Here is a 20,697-nt window from a genome sequence, read left to right as displayed (position 1 = left end):
AACACAAGCATTTTTGCCTTTTCAATATTACAGAGATATTTTGAGGAGAATTACTAAGTGCTTCTAATTGGAATAAGAATTCTACCTCAGTTTAAGATTTGATAAGCTTAATGTAACTGATCATGGCAAGACTGAGCATGACTAACAGTTTATTCCGTTTAAAAAAAAGTAACATATTAAAAAAATAAAAATAAATAGTGAGACTAATTAGAAAAAAAAATTTTAAATAAAAAAGAAGCAACAACTTCCCTTGACATCTTGCTAGATGATATATTATCAGTGGGGAAAAACCTGGTTTTGCATCACCAAAAAGTGGCTGAGGATACAGAGAAATTTTTACTACTATTTTTATTGCTTCCAGTTATATATACATATATCTTACTTAGATATCAGTATAGAAATTAATAAACTCTGTCCTTTATTTTTTTAATGTTTTTATTTATTTTTGAGACAAAGAGAAACAGCATGAGCAGGGGAAGGGCAGAGAGAGAGGAAGACTCAGAATCCGAAGCAGGTTCCAGGCTCTGAGCTGTCAGCACAGAGGCTGACACAAGGCTCGAATTCACAGACTGTGAGATCATGACCTGAGCTGAAGTCAGACGCTTAACCAACTGAGCCACCCCAGTGCCCCAACTCTGTCCTACTTTAATGCAAGCTTATGCAAGAGTTAAAAGGGAGAAAAGTATAAATTGATGATCTATATGTTTCCATCTCTTTCTTCGACATCAGCTTTTCTTTCTTCTTCCCTACACCCCTCTTCTCCCTCATACTCCCTCCCTCAAATATGAAGAAAACCACTTCATATTTACCTATATATTTTGAAAACTCAACATATTACCAAATAGTTCATTTCTCCAAATGGAAAAAGAAAATTCTCTGCTATGTAGAGATATAAATTTCTGAGGTATTTCTCCTTTTTCTTTTTTCAGAACTGTTTTCTATTCTAAGTTGTGTTAACATTTGGCACTTTCTATTTTATAATCTGGCACTTAATGGTATTGGGCACTTAATTTATCTCAACAAGATGAAACCTTCAAACAAAACATAAACCACAGGACTTAGAACATTGCTTAAACTTAGCATTTGTCACACATCTAATCTTATTTTAGCAATATTGAATCATAATAGACAAAGTAATATGAGAAAGGTACTCTAGAAAAAAGAATGTTTATCTATTTCCTTTCTTTTTATTCCAAAGGAATCTCTCCTATTGGCCAAGTTATTGTGACATGATTAATGGTACAGGTAAGGGCATTTGTTTTGTGGTAATAATCACCATAAACCCACCTCCCTCTCTCCCACAAATTCCACCATTGTACTTACAATGTTCTGAGTGTTAAGGGTATGCGTTTACCTATCTTTATATCCCAAGGACATAATTGAGAGTGTCTATTGTTACACAGGCTTAGTAAATGTCTGCCTAATGTGATGGGATTTCTGAAGATTAATCCTTGAGGATTAGCCTTTACTGCATTACTAGGGAAACATTTGATTAGTAAAACCTTGACTACATGAACTATCTTCATGGCAACAGAAGTAAAAGAGTAAAAAGAAAAACTTAGAAAAGTAGTTAATATTCACATGTTTTATAAATACTGTACAGAAAATGATTTAAAATTGAAACATTTTAAAAATGAAGATAATTACAAAAGGTAAAATCTACTTTCAAGTGAGATTTCAAGCAGAAGTAGAAACTGTGAAGTTGCAAGACAGCCCTGTATTTCTGAATAAGGTGATCAGAATGAAAGAAAAACAAAAACTTAACAGGTTTCATGCCCACTAACCATGAAAAATGTGTGCAAAAATGAATATTCTGAACTAGAAGTGGGGAGAAAAGAAAGTAGAAGGAACTTAGATTTGCAGCATGGTTAGATCTGGCTGCTTCTTCTCCATGAAGAAAAGCAAAGTACACGTAGACCTATTAGTTTAAGAACTAAGGTTTTAAAAAGCAAATGGGGATCAATACCATGAGGTAATTAAAACCTGAGATAAGGTGTGCTCTCAGCAATGCAGAAGCAAAGACAGAGAAGCATGATGTTTACAAAGCTGGTGAGGCAGTACCCTGTAGGAAAACAATATATTAAAGATGAAGAAAGTTAAATACAAAGTTATGTAAAGGGTGGGGAATAAGAACAAAACACAGGGTATTCACTTTCCCAAAGGTATTGTTGAGCTTTACATGCCTATTTAATTTTGTTACCACTGTCTTCTAGAAAACAACAGCAAAAACACAGTTGAGTTTGCTTTGTAGCAAGTTTCAAGAAATCCCTAAACAAAGCATTTCTGCAAATTGTCAAGTGTCCTAATACTACTAACTCCAATAATTACATAAGTGTAGTATTTCAGACTTTAAATACAGAGAAACAGATTGTACTGCTCCTTAATAGTAATGGATTCTTAATGGTAATGAAAAGAAAAAAAAAAAAAAGCTATTAAACAATTCTGTCCAAAGCTAAAAAGTTTTAAAAGGGGAGGTAAAGAATTCATTAATCACAAAAATATAAGTACATGAGCATCAGGCATAAACTTAAAAGTATCTAAGAGGAAAAAAGAAGGAAAACAAATGAGGATCAGAGGGAGATTGGACAGAGCAGAGGACTCAGATGTGATCACTGGGAGAGAGATTCTTGGTTGATGGCCTCGGGGAAAAGCAACCAACAAAACTGAAAAAGTCATAGTATAGAAGTGTCCCCTCCACCTTCAGTGAGTAAGAGACAGAACATGAAAATATTGATACACATCTGAATGTTTAAAAAAAAAAAGTCTGCAATCTTGTACTTATTTCCATGGTACTTGTTAGAAATAATTATGGCATAATCTTCAATGATATTTCAGTAATAATTCTTACAGCTTTTTAATGTATTCTTTTCCTTCAATGGTTAAAGTGTTGGAAAGGCAGTTGGAGATGATGTCCACTGAGTCACCTATCTGGGGAGTTTAAACTAAACTCTAATATCCAATGCTCTCAATACCACAATCAAATTCACTGTGATATTCTATTTCATTGATCACAAGAGTATAAGTGAAATGTAGTAAGATCACAAGGTTGAAGCGTAATTGAAGGATGGGCACTGTTTACAACAAACACATTCAGTTCTGTGGCTCATTTTAGTGATACTTATTTGAGAAGCTAATAGAGGAGTTATCAAGTTATTTCTTCATATATCCAGTGTGTTCCATGGATCATAACCATAGTAGAAATTCAATAAATACAACAAAATCCTTTTTGTAAGGTGATGGATATATTTCAAAGCAGTTAGAGGAAATTCTAGTGAGAATTTTAATAAATTTTTAAAATATTACTCAACCATTAGGACAGACGAATGAATCCCTATAAAATGTAAGAAAAACATAACTAACTGAAGTCCTAAGTGAATTTCATAGAAATAAAAGTGCCACTCTCCTTAAAGGGTGGGGAGATTTAAAAAACAAACACAATCACAATTTTAACAACATGTGATTTTGCTATTATTTTTGTAAATATTTATTTTTAAGGTGTGGGAAAATTTAACATGAAAGTAAATACCAATGAATATATATAATATACAGACTTGCTGAATATGGTAGCTGCTAGCCCTGTGTTGCTATTAAGGAATTGAAATGTGCTATAAATATAAAATACACATGGGATTTTGCTAATTTTTAGATCGATTACATGTTGAAATGATGGCATTTGAGATACATTGGGTTAAAAAAATATATACCTGTTTTGTTTTGTTTTTTTCCTAAAAAAATTGGCTACTAAAGAATTTAAAAAGTACATCTACAGTTTGCATTATATTTCTATTGACCATACTGGAATAGAGATTTCTAGATTTTTCTAGGATACGCATTACATCTAATCCCTTGCCACTGGCTTGATTTTTGAACAGACGCAGCCTCATTTCCACCTTTTGTTGAGAAGACGCGAGTGTTACGTTTCTTTTCTTCTGACATTTGCAGGTAAGACCAAGACGCCCAATGTATTTCTGTAACTTAGAATTTTTTTTCCTCGTGACAAAGCACAGACCAAGAAGCTTATACTTAATAATTATGTTTTCTGAGAAGACTAAAATACACATAGGGAAATTTTTCTTGATTTATTCAGGATAAATACAATATGGAATTGATAATGTGCTTATTAACTTTTCTAAAAATTGAGGGCTGCAGGAGGATATTTTACATAATGCAAATTATTCTCATTTTTAAGCGTGAACTATTTTTTTTTTAAAACTAAACTAATAGTATATTCAATAGCAATTATGTCTAGAAGGTCATCCCCATCTTTCTAATGTTGTCCAGAGAAGATGATGCCATTGTCACAGAACTATGTTAATGTCACATTAACAGCCTCTTTTAAAAACGGTGGAACCCAGTAGATATCACATAAGCATTGGAGCCCACGCCAGTTCACTCTTAGCCCTTTTCCTAAAGATCATATGTTTATGAGCAAACATTTAAAATATCTCAGTATTTTCCTTATCTGTAAAATTGAAGAGAGCAGTGTTTCTTCATATAGGGTTATGTGGGGATTAGAAGAAATAGGTATAGAGCCCCCGCACATTGCCTAGGTGTTGGTGAATACTAAGTCAACAATGGAGGCAACTCAGTAAATAATGAGATGTGTATCAAGAACTCACATGCAAGTACCTCATTGAGTATGTGGCCTTTCTCTCCAGGATTAAGTTTTGAAAGAAAGAAATTTTAATTGTATTTCATGTAACCTGGGCACAAATAAAGGATTTGAGGGAAATCATATAAATATTTAATCTACAGAGGAAATTAACTATGAGAAACGTCTTCAGTGTAAATAATCCATGGTAATACATAAGCAAAAATTGTTCTTGGAAGCTTTTGAGAACAAAGAATAGTTCACGCTCAGGTATTGTGTCCTTGTATGCCTTAAAATTTCACAAGAAAGTTTCTTCATGTGAATTAAATGAGGATTTAAAATTCTAACAAGAGTATCCAATCTTTCTTTTAATTTTTTTTAACATTTATCTATTTTTGAGAGACAGAGCACGAGCAGAGGAGGGACATAGAGAGAGAGAGAGAGAGGGAGACACAGAATATGAAGCAGACTCCAGGGTTGGAGCTGTCAGCACAGAGCCTGATGTGGGGCTCAAACCCACAAACTGCGAGATCATGACCTGAGCCATAGTCAATTGCTTAACTGACTGAGCCAACCAGGCGCCCCAAGTATCTAATCTTTCTTATTTAAAGCAAGAATATAATCTAAAAATAAGAGGAAAAAATAATCTCTAGAATGTAGTTTAGGTTCCTGGAATAAAGCTCTTTTTTCTCTGTGTTTAGGTCAATCTATGCTGTGTTTGGAGCTGAAATTAACCTGAAAGGAATCCCTGTCTATAGATTTGTTCTTCCATCCATGGCCTTTGCATCTCCACTTCAAAATCCAGATAACCATTGTTTCTGCACAGAAACCGTTATCTCCAATAATTGTACATCATATGGTGTATTAGACATTGGCAGATGCAAAGAAGGTAAGTGTTCTCAGTGTCACAGTCCATGATATAATTTGAAGCCTTGATGATGAGTGAGCATCATCAGAGAAATACAAATCAAAACCATGAGATACCACTTCACACTCATCAGAATGACTAAATTAGCAACACAGGAAACAGATGTCGGTGAGGATGCAGAGAAAGGGAAACCCTCTTACACTGTTGGTGGGAACACAAACTGGTGCAGCCACTCTGGAAAACAGTCTGGAGGTTCTTCAAAAAGTTAAAAATAGGGGCGTCTTGGGTAACTCAGTTGGTTAAGCATCCAACTTTGACTCAGATTATGATCTCATGGTTCGTGAGTTTCGAGCCCCGCATCGGGCTCTGTGCCAACAGCCTAGAGCCCGGAGCCTGCTTTGAATTCTGTGTCTCCCCCTCTCTCTGCCCCTCCCCTGCTCATGCATGCTCTCCTCTCTCACTCACTCACTCTCTCTCTCTATCAAAAATAAACAAACATTAAAAAAACTTTTTTTAAAAAAGTTAAAAATAGAACTACCCCATTGCCCAGCAATTGCACTACTAGGTATTTACCCAAAGGATACAAAAATACAAATTTGAAGGGGCACATGCACCCCAGTGTGTATAGCATCATTATCAACAATAGTCAAACTATGCAAAGAGCCCAAATATCCATCGACTGATGAATGGATAAAGATATATCACATACCACAACTTCTTTATCCATTCATCATTAGATGGACATTTACACACACATATATACAATGAAATATTAGTTGGCCTTCAGAAAGAGTAAAATCTTGCCATTTGCAGTGCTATGGATGGAGCTAGAGGGTATTGTGCAGAGCAAAATACGTTCATCAGGGAAAGACAAATACCGTATCATTCCACTCATATGTGGAATTTAAGAAACAAAACATGAACATATGGGAAGGGACAAGAAAAGAAAGGGAGGCAAACCAAAAAGACTCTTATGTACAGAGAATAAACTGAGGGTTGCTGGAGGGGAAGTGGATGGCGGATGGGTTAAATAGGTGATGGGTATTCAGGAGGGCACTTTGATGAGCACTGGATGTTATATGTAAGTGATGAATCACTAAATTCTACTCCTGAAACCAGTTTTACACTATATGTTAAATAACTAGAACTGTAATAAACACTGAAAAAAATACACAAAATAAAATGCAACCTTGAGGCACCTGGGTGGCTCAGTCAGTTAAGTACCTGACTCTTGATTTCGGCTAAGGTCATGATCTTGAGGTTTGTGAGATGATCTCCTCGTGGGGCTATGTGCTGACAAAGTCTGCTTGGGATTCTCTGTCTCCCTCTCTGTCTGTGCCCCTTCACCACTTGCTTGTGCGCACACTCTCTCTCAAAATAAATAAATAAACATTTTTAAAAAAATGCAACTTTTACCCAAGATCCCTTTCAACCAAAATTTAAAATTAAAGCGAGAAAGCAAGAAGACAGTTAAGGAAGCGTGGTAATAGAATAATTTTGCTTTGATTTTTGTTTTGTTTTTGAGGTCCCAGTTGTGTTCCAGTGTTGTGAAACTTAGTTATTATTAGGTAAAACCATACCGATATTTCCCTTCTACTTTGGACAATGTCTATTTAGGTCCTTAGCCCATTGTTTGTTATCTGGTGTTTTTTTTTTTTTTTTTTGAGTTCTATGAATTCATTATATGTTTTTTATATCAACTACTTACTGAATATGTGGCTTGTATCCATTCCACAGTTACGCTTTTCATTTTGTTGGTTTCCTGGGCTCCTTTCAAATAGATGGTAAAACAAGAATAATTCCTAGAGTACTTTGAACATCCCAACTTGTCCATCTGCCATATTTCTAGATTTTTCTTCCCTAGAAATTGGTAAATAAAAATATGTTTTCAATATGTCTCTGAAAGAAGAATTGACTTAAAAACAAAACTTGGAATCTTATTTAGCTCACCTTCATATTGGAGTCAATGTGAAGGCAAAAAAGAAGACCTCTTAAATTAATTCTCAGTTCACAGACTTATTACTGCCTGAAACAAGAACATGATTGAAATTTTATGCTCAGCAGCTCATCTTTACATATTGAAAATTGACATCTAAGGAAGAACAGCAGGCATTAACTTACTGTTTAATAGGATGATGCATAAATTTTGATTTTCTTTTTGTACAATAGTGATCAGGTAATATAATTCTCCCCCACCCTCACTCCCCAATCATTGTTCAAGCCTAGTTATGCATTCTTTTATTTTAAAATTTTTATATTTGGGCTGCCTGACTGGCTCAATTGGTTAAGCATCCGACTTAATTTCAGGTCATGATCTCGCGGTTTCTGAGCTTGAGCCCTGTGTCGGGCCCTGTGCGGACAGCTCAGAGCCGGGAGCCTGCTTCTGATTCTGTGTCTTCCTCTCTCTCTCTCTCTGCCCCTCTCTCTCTTTCAAAAATGAATAAACATTAAAAAAAGTTTAAGTTTTATTTTTAAGGAAATATTTTTTGGGTGGTATGCGAAATGAGAAAAATTATTTATCTCCAATATCTCTTAACATGTTTTCAGGAAAACCTGTGTATATTTCACTTCCTCATTTTCTACATGCAAGTCCTGATATTGCAGAACCCATTGAAGGCTTAAATCCAAATGAAGACGAACATAGCACATACTTAGATGTTGAACCTGTAAGCAAACATATTATTGATCTGATTTCATTAAATTGAAAGAAAAAGTAAATTCTCTCCTTGTTAATTGCAGTTACTGAATCAAAATCTTGATATATTACTATTATTTCAGTCAAAATGACATTGATTTCTTTCTATTGTTGCTTATGAAATTTCAAGGTAATTAAACTTCAGTTTCTCAGCATATGGAAATTTATATGCCTATCTAATGGTTCATAGGTCAGGAATACCAATGATGGGAATGATTCTAATTGGCTTAAATAAAACAATTTGAGATGTATAAAATAATCATCAAACAGTAATTTATAACTGTAAATACTGCTTATATGAAGAGATACTGTGTATTATGAGGAATTAAAAGATATTTTATGGGTATTATGTGAATTCAGGGCAAGATCTATTTCACTTAGGGTCAAGAAAAATCAATAAAAATTCCTGTAACTCAACAGTTTAAAGTTTTAAATGATTTTGATATTTTCCTCTTCAAAAGTCAAATGAAATGTCAAAATTTTAATAGTCATGTGTCACTTTAAATAATGATACAACTAGTATAATTACACTGAGGATACATGGATTTTTACTGAATATATATCTGGCCTTGTGTAGTTTAAGAATCTAATTATATGAGCTCTGTGTTTCCATATTGCTGATTACCAAAACCATGTTAGGTAACTATCACAAATCTAACTAAAACCTTGACATTTGGTTGGGCAAAGAAATTGTGTATGCAATACCTGCATATACACATGTAATTATAGATAGCTATTTGGTTAAATATCACATATCTAACTAAAGACCTGACATTTTGTTGCACAAAGTCATTATGTGTGCACATACCCACATACATATATATGCCTGCATATACACATGTAATTATAGATATGTAATAATTTAATATGTCCAATTAATTTCACAAGTTTCAAGTAGTAGTGTCATATTAAATTTTACATAATAATAAAAGTAAGTTTGGATATTGCAACTTTTTGTTTAAAGTTGGTAATTAGTTTGTTCTCTTTTTAGATAACTGGATTCACTTTACGATTTGCAAAACGGCTGCAAATCAACATATTGGTCAAACCAGCAAAGAAAATTGAGTAAGTCTCTTAAGTGAGGTTATCACTGCATGATTTTTGTAGTATTTTCTTTTCATAGACTAACTCACATTCTTATAAGAAGTGGAAAGAATATAAAATTTCAACTTCTCTTTGCTTAATGTCATTAAATAATTATTAAATGCTTATGATAATTTTTTAAATTTATAATTATGCCTAGTGTTTATAGAAATGATATTTACACATATTTTGATATGTTTTAATTTAAGTATTTGGTGGTATCTCTCATTTTGCTAGCTGTCCAGATACTTCTATGACCATAGTTTCCAGAATTCATATTTTACCTTCCTGGGTAGAATTTGTTGAAAGGGAAAATCTGTGCTTAGAAAAAGTTAATCTAATTATATATCTGTATTAAACAGATTTGTAAGCATGGAAAATATCTGAGGAACAGCTATATTAACATTCAAATGACTTGTTACAGGGAACAGAAATCAAGGAACTTAACCAAGTTGCAAAAGCAACTAATTTCTGAACATATATTTACACTAGTACTTGTTGAAATTTCTGTTGTGTATGTGTAATATATTAGTATATATTTTCATAATTACTTTTAATGTATATTACAGGGCATTAAAGGGTCTTAAGCGGAACTATATTGTGCCTATTCTTTGGCTTAATGAGGTTAGTATTTTTATCTCTCAGTCATTAAAAACAGTAAACTTCATTGGTGTTTCAAAATTAAATATATATGTATAGTTTTTGAAGTTGTATATGTTTTCATTGCCCATATAGATGAATATATATATATATATATATATTTGAGAAAACCCAATCACATAGTTGTATCAGTTTTCAGTATTTTTCTTTTAGAAAATCAAAGTAATTTCTATCATTTTAGATTATTTTCAAAATGCATCTTTAGGCACTTTTTCTTGGCATAGTGCTTATTTTAAGAAAGAGTCATACATACATGTAACTCCAAATAACTCAAGACTCAGTGAATATTATACTGGTAATAAAAGTCAACCAAACTTATAAAGGCCAGGTTAGAATAGGTGTATGCAGTCTATCCTATTCCCTGATGACATAATTTTAGTGTAAACCATGATATCAATTAGCCCCAGAATTGGGGAATGCAGTACATAAAACTTCAGAGCAATTGAAACTATTGAAACCTTGCCACTTAAAGGGAGCATCTTTTGGAAAGGATGTTATAAGGTCATTCTGAAGATCAGTGAAGCCTATCATGTTCAATAGTGCTATATAACATGTGCAAAGTGGGGGAAGGATTATATTTCACTAAGTATTCTACCTTGGCATTTATTGCCGCCTTTGACATGCAAAGTGAATTATCCTAGTTTATCTTAAACATACAGATGACTAACACCTATGCAAGCATTTGGAGGAAAGAGTGATATGTAAGTGGAAGGTTTTAAGTCTTTTGCTTTGCTCATCTATTCAAATCATGTTAATCATTAACTTTATTACAGACTGGTACCATTGGTGATGAGAAGGCAGAAATGTTTAGAAAAAGAGTGACTGGAAAAATCAACCTTCTTGGCCTGGTAGAAATTACCTTACTCAGTGTTGGCGTGGTGATGTTTGTGGCTTTTATGATTTCATACTGTGCGTGCAGATCAAAGAAAGTAAAATAAGTAAGTATACACCAAAAATTATTACCTGTATTCATTTTACCAAAGAGGGGTTATAAAATTAGCCTACAAACATTTTTAGATTTGTCTACCCAACTACCATTTTCAATATATCCTCCAAGTTTTGAGATATCTAATGTAAATTAAAACACAAAGACTGAATGAGTAAATAAGGCCTATGAGCAGATTACTCATTGCATCAAGCAGATTACTACATTGCATCTTAAGTTCTGGGAGGAATGGAATAAAAAAATGAAATTATCACCTTTGAAAGTACGAATATAGCTTTAGTGCAAAATCCTTTTAATTTTTTTTTATTTTTTTTAATGTTTATTTTTGGGAGAGAAAGTGGAGCAGGCAAGGGGCAGAGGGAGAGAGAAGACAGAGGATCCAAAGCAGACTCTTTGCTGACAGCAGAGAGCCCCATGCAGGGCTCGAACCCCAAACCTGTGAGATCGTGATCTAAGTCAGAGGCTTAACTGAGTCACCCAGGTGCCCCAGTGATATTTTGTTTCTTGATTATTTCTAGCTAATTATAACAAAAAGTCACAAGTAATTAATACATTATTGTCTAGGGCAGGTTATGGGAGATTGAAATTATTTTTTTTAATATGTATTTATTTAGAGAGAGCCTGAGCATGAGTGGGGGAGAGGCAGAGAGAGGATCTCTGTGTTGACAGCACAGAGCCAGATGCAGGGCTTCATCTCACCAGCTGTGAGTTGATGACCTGAGCCTAAATCAAGAGTTGGAGGCTTAACCAACTGAGCCACCCAGGCACCCCGAGATTAAAATCCGTAAGGGATTTTCCCACTGCTTTCTGATTAAGAACATTTCTTCTATTTTACAGGCAGTAAATGAGTTTCGACCTTTATGTACCAGCTACATCAGGACCATTGTTACTATTGACCTACAAAATGAAGATTAAATATGCTTTATTTTTACGAAACACACCTTCTAGTTGAAGAAATGGTGGCATTATTTTTGCACTAAGCAGCAGCATATTTCTAACTGATTTTAAGATATTATTAAAAATTTATACCTTGAACACAAAACCGGAGCCTTTTAAAATTCTTCATGTTCACAAATTGATTTCAGTTTCTATGGACCTGGCTCAAGCATGAACCAATTGTTTTTATTTGGTACTGATTCACCAACTGGTTCCCTGGTGGCAAATTCAGCACAGTGCACATTCTCAACAAATGTTGGACCCTGAACGCTTGTCTTCTTTATCAAGGGAAAACATCAGTGTCCCTATTCGTTGCAATAGACTGACGCCAGGACTGTCAGTACATCACATTTCATGAGCGCCACCAATTGTGAAAGACATTTAAGAATGGAAAATAAATGATTGGCCTTAAGAGCCATTCATTATATATTACTTAAGTTTCTTTCTCTGTGGAATCCTTTGTACAGCAACAGCAGGCATTGTAACCATTTTCTTACTTTATAGCAAATGGGCTTATATTTTATCACTAATTATGCAAATGGACATTATTTTTAGCACATTTTGGCTCTTCATGGTTAAGAACTTTGTCATCTTCCACATCCTGAAGCTCTTCTAGCAATACGGGGAGATTGTGATCTTTCTGCTCAGTTACATGCAACTTATGCTTGGCAACTTCAGAATCCTGTGCTAGCATTAAGAGATGTAAATGACTATAAGGGAATTATCATACGAAAGATTATCAAGGATTGAATTGTGTTAATAGTTATTTGTTGTAATAGTTCTTATTTCCCTTGTCACCTCGGAAAGACTGGTCTCAAACATTAAAATATGTTCTTCCTTAAATTCCTGTGTTTTTCATGGTTCTTGTGACACAAAGCATTTACCCTAATATTCCATCTGAATCTCTATTTCCTTCTGGCATATGCTTTCTGAATTCAATCATGACAACTTTCTCCTAGGCTAAATTTTTAAGCAAATAGGAGGAAAAACAAACAAAAAAACGATATTTTGTTTCATCCTCTGCAGAAGCAGGACTTGAGCTCTAAACTGAAGGATTTTTCCTTTCTATGAGGAGACATACTGGTAAGTAATCCTGCTTTCTTCAGCAAGGGTTCACTTATTGGAGAGAACTAGTCCTCCTAAAAAGTTCCTCACAGAAAGGGAAGATGTACCACATTGTCTTGTGTTTTATACACAGTGGTTTATAGGACAAAGTAGTAGTAACTGGTTTGGATATGAACATTGATTAAAAGTAACTTGTTTTCCTCACGTTACCTTCCAGGGCAAATACTGAAAATCCAAAGACACTGCCAGTTTGGAGGGATCATTAGAAAATCTCAAAAGTGTACTGATTTAGTGCCTTTACATTTAATTGAAGGGTGGGGGGTGGAAGGTATCCCTGTAAGCTAGTGACATGTAAGATTAGATTCTGGACATCTTATATGTAAAAGTGGACATGTTGATCTAAGAGATATAGGAAGGAAATTAATTCTTGAACAAAGTAGGACTAAAGAATTGGATGAAAAACATACGTAGCCACCTCACACAAGATCTGGATATCCAATCAATGATTCAGACTTTAAAATCTTCATAAAGAATATCCTCTCACCACATTTAGGTATCAGGAAAATATTTTCACTTCTGGGTCTTTAGTATTGTTTAAATGTATGTGTGTTCTAATACTTATAATTACACATTTTCATTCCAAACTATCTTTCCTCACCACCACACAAAGCATGGTTGTTCATACCCTAAATTTGAAAATCTACAGCATCTGCAAAAGTGTTAACATAAGTTAGACAACCTACAACATCTAAAAATGTGTTAATGCTTATTGTTGCAGACAAGTGCATGAAGAAATAAAATCTCTATAGCTTTTATCTCAGGAACAAAAAGTTAAAGGGGATATCATTTAGGGAGAAAAAAAATGAAGCTACAGACAAATCGGTTATCCCTGAATATCCACTGTGAAAGTACTGGATGTTTGTGTTTGATATGTGCAAATGCAATAATCAATCTTTTAACCCGTTGTCAATGTGTGAGCTACACAACAATATTATTTGTAATTAAAGGAAAGGCAGAGAGAACTCAAAGTTGACCTTCATTGGTGTGCTCCTTGAGAATACCTCCATAGGCTCCTAGATATGCACCAAACCTAAAGCTTGTCCCTCAGGCCAGAGCTCCTGGACAAGCAAATTGAGCTCTTTCTCAGATAAACTGGGCTACGTGTCAGCCTGTTGTCTGTCCAATGCTCTGGGAGTGGTAATCTGTCAACAAATGTCTCCCGATTGTTGCAGGCCTATGGAATCTAGGCACATAAACTGCCCCAGACACCAGACCAGGTAATCAAAGGGTGTTTCCTGGGCAGCGCTGCAGAAATCAGGGCACTAGATTTGTGTAAAAGCTCCCCTCTGGGAGCTACTGGCACTCAGAGGCATGGCAAGGAGGTTGAAATTGATGCCTACTGACTAGAGCAAGGCAGAGGACACAAAGATAGCACCCACCAGCTTCTCTCCCTGGAGAGTAGCAGGCCCACTAGTGCTATGTTAAAATCCATCTGGAGATTTTTTTTTTGGCTGCTGCCCAGTTGATACCTAGAGTACTTGGCTTCAGGGCCAGCAGGGTATACATTTGCAGTTCCACAAGACTGTATATATTTCCAGACCTTAAAAGCTGCTGCTGCCTGACGGTCTGGGTCCAGTCTGCCTGAATACAGATGCCTACTGAGATCCTCCCCTTTTTGACACTGACATGTCTTGGCACACCTTCATCTACTGGGAGTCATTAAAAAATAAAATAGGCTCCTTGGAAAATCACAAAGATTTTAAGAGATGACCAAAAGTTAGGGGCAGGGTTGAACAATAAGGGTCATCTACAGGAAGATACTCCTTCAAATCAGAGAGGTGGCTATTTCATCTAATGCATAGAAACTGTCACAGAAAGTCAAGCAAAATGAAGAAACAAAAGAATATGTTCCAAATTTTAAAAAATACAACTTCAGGAAAAATTCCTTAATAAAATGGAGATAAGTAATTTACCTGATAAAGAGGTCAAAGACACTGTCATAAAGATGCTCAAAAAACCCAGAAAAATGGATGAACAGAGTGAACTTCAACAAAGAGAAGATAAAAGTATCAAACAGAAGTTACAAAAGTAAAGAGTAAGTAAGTGTACTGAAAGTACATGAGAAGGGTTCAACAGAAGACTAGAAGATAAGATGGAGTAGAAGAAAGGATCAATGAACTCCAAGACAGGGCAGAGGAACTCACCCTAATCAGAACTGCAAAAGGAAAAACAAAAATTAAAACAAGGGAAGATACCTTAAAGGACTTAAGGGACAATATCAAGGAGGCTAATATTTGCATTAGAGGGGGCCCAGAGGAAAGGAGAAAGAGAAGGTACAGAAAACAATTAAAGAAATATAGGCTTAGGGGCACCTGGGTGGCTCAGTTGGTTGAGCATCTGACTCTCTATTTCAGCTCAGGTGATGATCTCATTGTTTGTGGGATCAAGCCCTATGTTGAGCTGTGTGCTGACAGAGCAGAGCCTGCTTGGGATTTTCTCTCTCTTTCTCTACCTCTCCCCTGTTCACTCCATCTCTCTCAAAAATAAATAAATTTAAGATTATATATATATACATATATATATATATATTTAAAACTAACCTAACCTAGGGAAGAATAACCATCCAGAGCCAGGAAGCCCATAAAGTTCCAAATAAGATGAACTCAAGGAAATTCTCACTAAGGTACATTACAATTAAATGTTAAAAGTTTAAGACAAGGAGAGAATCTTAAACGCACAAAATAAAAACTACTTGTTATGTATAAGGGAACTGTCCCCTCCCCCCATAAAGTTATCAGAATTCTCAGCAGAAAGTTTGCAGACCAAAAAGAAATGGCACAATATATTCAAAATGCTCAAAGAAAAAAAATCCCAACCAAGAATATTCTACCCAAAATCAAAGTTATCATTCAGACGAGGTACAGAATTTTCCAGACAAACAAAAGCGAAAGGAGTTCATCGCTACTAAAGTGGCTTTATAAAAAATCTGAGAGGGAATTTAAGATGAAAAGAAAGGGTGCTAATTAGTAACAAGAAAACTTATAAAAGTATAAACCACACAGATACATGTATGGATGGTAAAGGTAATTGGTTATTCACTATTAAAGCTAGTATAAACACTAAAAGTCAAAAGTAAAACTATAATAACTAAAGGGCACACAAGATAAAAAGAGGTAAAACGTGATGCCAAAAAAACATAAAAATATGGAGCTTTAAAAATGCATTCAAACTTAAGTTCTTATCAACTTAAGCTGTTATAAATAGAAGTATTTATATGTAAGTATCATGATAACTACAAAGCAAAAACCTCTAGTAGATACTCATAAAAGAAAGAGTAAGAAATCTAAACATACCATTCTGAAAGTCATCAATTTACAACAGAAGAGAGCAAGAGAAGAAAGGTACAGAGAAGAACTATAAAATAGCCAGAAAACAATGAACAGAATGGCAAAGAGTACATACCTATCAATAAATACTTCAAATGTAAATGGACTAAATTTTAGAACCATGAGACAGAGTGGCTGAGTGGATTTAAAAAATAAAAACAAGACCAAGATACAGGCTACCTACAAAAAAATTCACTTCAGATATAAGGACACACAGAGACTAAAAATGAAGGGATGGAAAATGATATATCATGCAAATGGAAACCAAAAGAAAGTTGAAGTAGTTATAGCAGACAAAAAGATTTTATTTTTAATTTTTTTAATGTTTATTCATTTTTGAGAGCAAGCACGTGCACGAGCGGGGGAGGGGCAGAGACAGAGGGAGACAGAATCTGAAGCAGGCTCCAGACTTGGAGCTGTCAGCACACAGCCCAATGCAGGGCTTAAACCCATGAACTGTGAGATCATGACCTGAGCTGAAGTCAGAAGCTTAACCAACTGAGCCATCTAGGCACCCCTAGACAGGCAAAATAGATTTAAGATGAAGACTATAATAAACATCAAAGAAGGACATCATATAATAAAGGGGTCAGTCCACCAAAAGGATATAACATTTACAAATATTTATACACCCAATATAGGAACATATAAAAAAGGAAAACAAACTTTAACAGACCTAAAAAGAAAAATAGACACCAATATAATAAAGTAGCGGACTTTCATACTCCATTTACCTGAATAGGTCATCCAGACAGAAACATTGGCCTTAGACCAGATGGAACTTAATTTTTATATACAGAACATTCCATCCAAAAGAAATACAACACATATTCTTCTCAAATGCACATGGAATATTCTCCAGGATAGACATATGTTAGGCCACAAAACAAGTGTAAATAAATTTTAAACTTAGAAATCATATCAATATCTTTTCTGACCACAGTGGTATAAAACCAGAAATCAATTATAAGAAGAAAACCAGAAAACTTACAAACATGTGGAAATTAAACAACATACTACTGAACAACCAATGGATCAAAGACATCAAAAGAAACTTTTTAAAAATTTTCCTTGAAACAAATGAAAATGGAAATAAAACAAACACAAATGTATGGGATGCAATTAGAGCAGTTCTAGAAGGGAAGTTCATACCAATGTCTACATCAAGAGACAAATATCTCAAATATAAACCTAATTACATCTTAACTAAAAAAAGAATAAATAAAGCCAAAAATTAGCAGAAGAAAGCAAATAACAAAGACCAGAGCATAAATAAATGAAATAAGAAAAAAAATAAAATAGAAACAATCAATGATAGGAAGGACTGGTACTCTGAAAAGAGGAAAACTAACAAACTTTTAGCTAGATGAACCAATTAAAAAAAGAGAGAACTCAAAATGAGAATGACAGACAACATTTACAGTGGATACCACAGAAATACATAGGATCATGAGACTATTAGTAACAATTATATGTCAACAAATTGGGCAAACCTAGAAGAAATTGATGAATTCCTAGTACTATACTACCTACCAAGACTGAATCATGATGATATACAAAGTGTAAAAAGACTGGCTACTAGTAAGAAGAGTAAATCAGCAATCAAAAACCTCCCAACAAAATTCCAGAACAAGACAGCTTCACTGGTAAATTCTACCAAACATTTCAAGAATTATTACTAATCCTTCTCAAACTCTTCCAAAAAATAGAAGAAGTAAGGACACTTCCAACCTCATTTTACAAAGCCAGAATTATCTTCATACCAAAACGAGACAAGGATGACACAAGAAAACAAAATATAGGCCCAAATGTCTGATGAACATAAATTCAAAAATCCTCAACAAACCAAATTCAAAAATACATTAAATGAATCATACATCATGAACAAGTGGGATTTATTTAAATAATTCAAGAATGATTCAACATCTGCAAATCAAGCAATATGATATGCCATAGTACATTAACAAAATGAAGAATAATAATCATATGATCATTTCAATAGACACAACAAAATGCAACATCGATTAGTGATTAAAACTCTCAACAAAGTGGACACAAAGGGAACATATCTCAACATAACAAAGGCTATATGTGATAACAGCACAGCTAACATTATACTCAACAGTTTCCTCTAAGATCAAGAGCAATACAAGAATGTCCCCTCTCATCTATTTTATTCAACATAGTATTGGAAGTCCAGGCCACAAAATTAGGCAAGAAAAAGAAATAAAGGGCATCCAAATTAGAAGCAAGAAGTAAAACATTCACTATCATAAAGAGAAATTAAGAAGACAATCCTATTTACAATTGCATCAACAGAAGTAAAATACCTAGGAATAAATTTAAACAAGGAGGTGCAAGATCTATCTGTACAGTAAAAACTATCTGACATTAATGAAAGAAATTGAAGGAAACACAAAGGGAAAGATACTCCATGCTCACGGATTAGGAGAATATTGTTAAAATGTTCATAGTACCTAAAGCAGTCTATAGATTCAATGAAATACCTATCAAAATTCCAATGGCATTTTTCACAGAAATAGAATAAATAATCTTAACATTTGTGTGGAACCAGAGAATAGCCAAAGCAATACTGAGAAATAAAAACAAAACTGAAGGCATCATACTTCCTGATATCAATCTATATTACAAAGATACAGTAACCAAAACAGCATGGTATTGGCATAACAACAAACATAGAGATCAAAAGGAAAGGATAGTCTTTTTATAAGAGAGACTGTGTTGAGAAAAATATATAACCACATGCAAAAGAATGAGACTGAACTGCTTTCTTAAAACATGCATGAAAATTAACTCAAAATGGGTTAAATATTTGAATGTAAGACCTGAAACCATAAAACTCTTAGATGAAAACATAGACAAAAAGCTCCATGACATAAGTCTTGACAACGATTTTTTTGGATCTGAAATCAACAGTAAAGGCAACAAAAGCAAAAATAAGTCAACTACATCAAACTAAAAACCTTCTGCACAGCAAAGAAAACCATCAAAAGGCAGCCTATAGAAAGGGAGAAAATATTTGCAAATCATTTATCTGATAAGGGATTAATATCCAAATATATAAAGAACTCATACAAATCAAGCAAAAAACAAACAAACAAACAAACAAACAAAGCACTTCTCAGGGGAATTCTACCAGACATTTAAAGAAGAGTTAATACCTACTATTCTCAAACTGTTCCAACAAATAGAAATGAAAGGAAAACTTACAAACTCATTCTACAAGGCCAGCATTATCTTGATTCCAAAACCAAAGACCTCACTAAAAAGGAGAATTAGGCCAATATCCCTAATTCACATGGATGCAAAAATTCTCAACAAGATCCTAACAAATAGAATTCAACAGAACATTAAAAGAATTATTCACCATGATCAAGTGGGATTTATTCCTGGGCTACAGGGCTGGTTCAGCATTCACAAATCAATCAAGGTGATATATCACATTAATACAAAAAGGATAAGAAGCATATGATCCTCTCAATAGATGCAGAAAAAGCATATGACAAAATAGAGCATCCATTTTGATAAAAACCCTCAACAAAGTAGGGATAGATGGAACATACCTCAACATCAAAAAGGCCATATAGGGATGACCCACTGCTAATATCCTTAATGGGGAAAAACTGAGTGCTTTTCCTCTATATTCAGGAAGAAGACACCTATGTTCACTCTCACCACTGTTATTTATTTATTTATTTAATTTTTTTTTTTCACCACTGTTATTTAACACACAGTACTAGAAGTTCTAGCCTCAGCCATCAGACAACATAAAGAAATAAAAGGCATCCAAATTGAAAAAGAAGTCAAACTTTCACTATTTGCAGATGACATGATACTGTATATAGAAAACCTAAATGGGGCATCTGGGTGGCTCAATCAGTTAAACATCTGATTTTAGCTCATGTCACAATCTTGTGGTTTGTGAGTTCAAGCCCACATCAGGATCTCTGATGTCAGCACAGAGCCTGTTTAGGATCCTCTGTCTCCCTCTCACTCTGCCCCTCCTCTGCTCACACACACACTTTCTTTCTCTCTCTAAAAAATAAATAAACATTAAAAAAATTTTTTTAAAGACAACCTGAATGGCTTCACCAAAAATATTGCTCAAACTGATACACAAATTCAGCAAAGTTGCAGGATATAAAATCAACATACAGAAATTTCTTACATTTCTCTACATCAATAATGAAGCAGCAGAAAGATAAATCAAGGAATCTATCCCATTTACAACTGCACCAAATACCATAAGATACCTAGGAATAAACTAACCAAAGAGGTAAAAGATCTGTACTCTGAAAACTATAGGACACTTATGAAAGAAACTGAAGATGACACAAAGAAATGGAAAAACATTCCATGCTCATGGATTGGAAGAACAAATATTGCGAACATGTCTATACCATTCAAAGTAATCTACATATTTAATGCAATCCCTATCAAAATACC

The 20,697-nt window shown here is 34.3% G+C and overlaps 2 protein-coding genes across 6 annotated transcripts in view; one reads left to right on the top strand and one right to left on the bottom strand.

Moving 5' to 3' along the window:
- The window catches only part of CD36 (CD36 molecule (CD36 blood group)), an 82,464-nt gene extending 69,842 nt beyond the window's left edge, over nt 1-12,622 (top strand). For all 5 annotated transcript variants that reach the window (XM_086696825.1, XM_086696824.1, XM_086696823.1 and 2 more), the window contains 8 exons: nt 1,199-1,245; nt 3,873-3,942; nt 5,293-5,480; nt 8,007-8,125; nt 9,146-9,219; nt 9,807-9,861; nt 10,671-10,835; nt 11,681-12,622. In XM_086696825.1, coding sequence (XP_086552951.1) covers nt 1,199-1,245; nt 3,873-3,942; nt 5,293-5,480; nt 8,007-8,125; nt 9,146-9,219; nt 9,807-9,861; nt 10,671-10,835 — 718 coding nt within the window. In that variant the 3' untranslated portion in view covers nt 11,681-12,622. The remainder of the gene's footprint in view (nt 1-1,198; nt 1,246-3,872; nt 3,943-5,292; nt 5,481-8,006; nt 8,126-9,145; nt 9,220-9,806; nt 9,862-10,670; nt 10,836-11,680) is intronic.
- The window catches only part of GNAT3 (G protein subunit alpha transducin 3), a 314,655-nt gene that overhangs the window by 216,564 nt on the left and 77,394 nt on the right, over nt 1-20,697 (bottom strand). The gene's annotated exons all lie outside the window — the stretch shown is intronic.

Source organism: Puma concolor, chromosome A2, assembly GCF_028749965.1.
Source record: "Puma concolor isolate L17-30 chromosome A2, mPumCon1.1.hap2, whole genome shotgun sequence".
NCBI classification, from domain to species: domain Eukaryota; kingdom Metazoa; phylum Chordata; class Mammalia; order Carnivora; family Felidae; genus Puma; species Puma concolor.
This window is presented reverse-complemented; position numbering and strand designations above follow the sequence as displayed.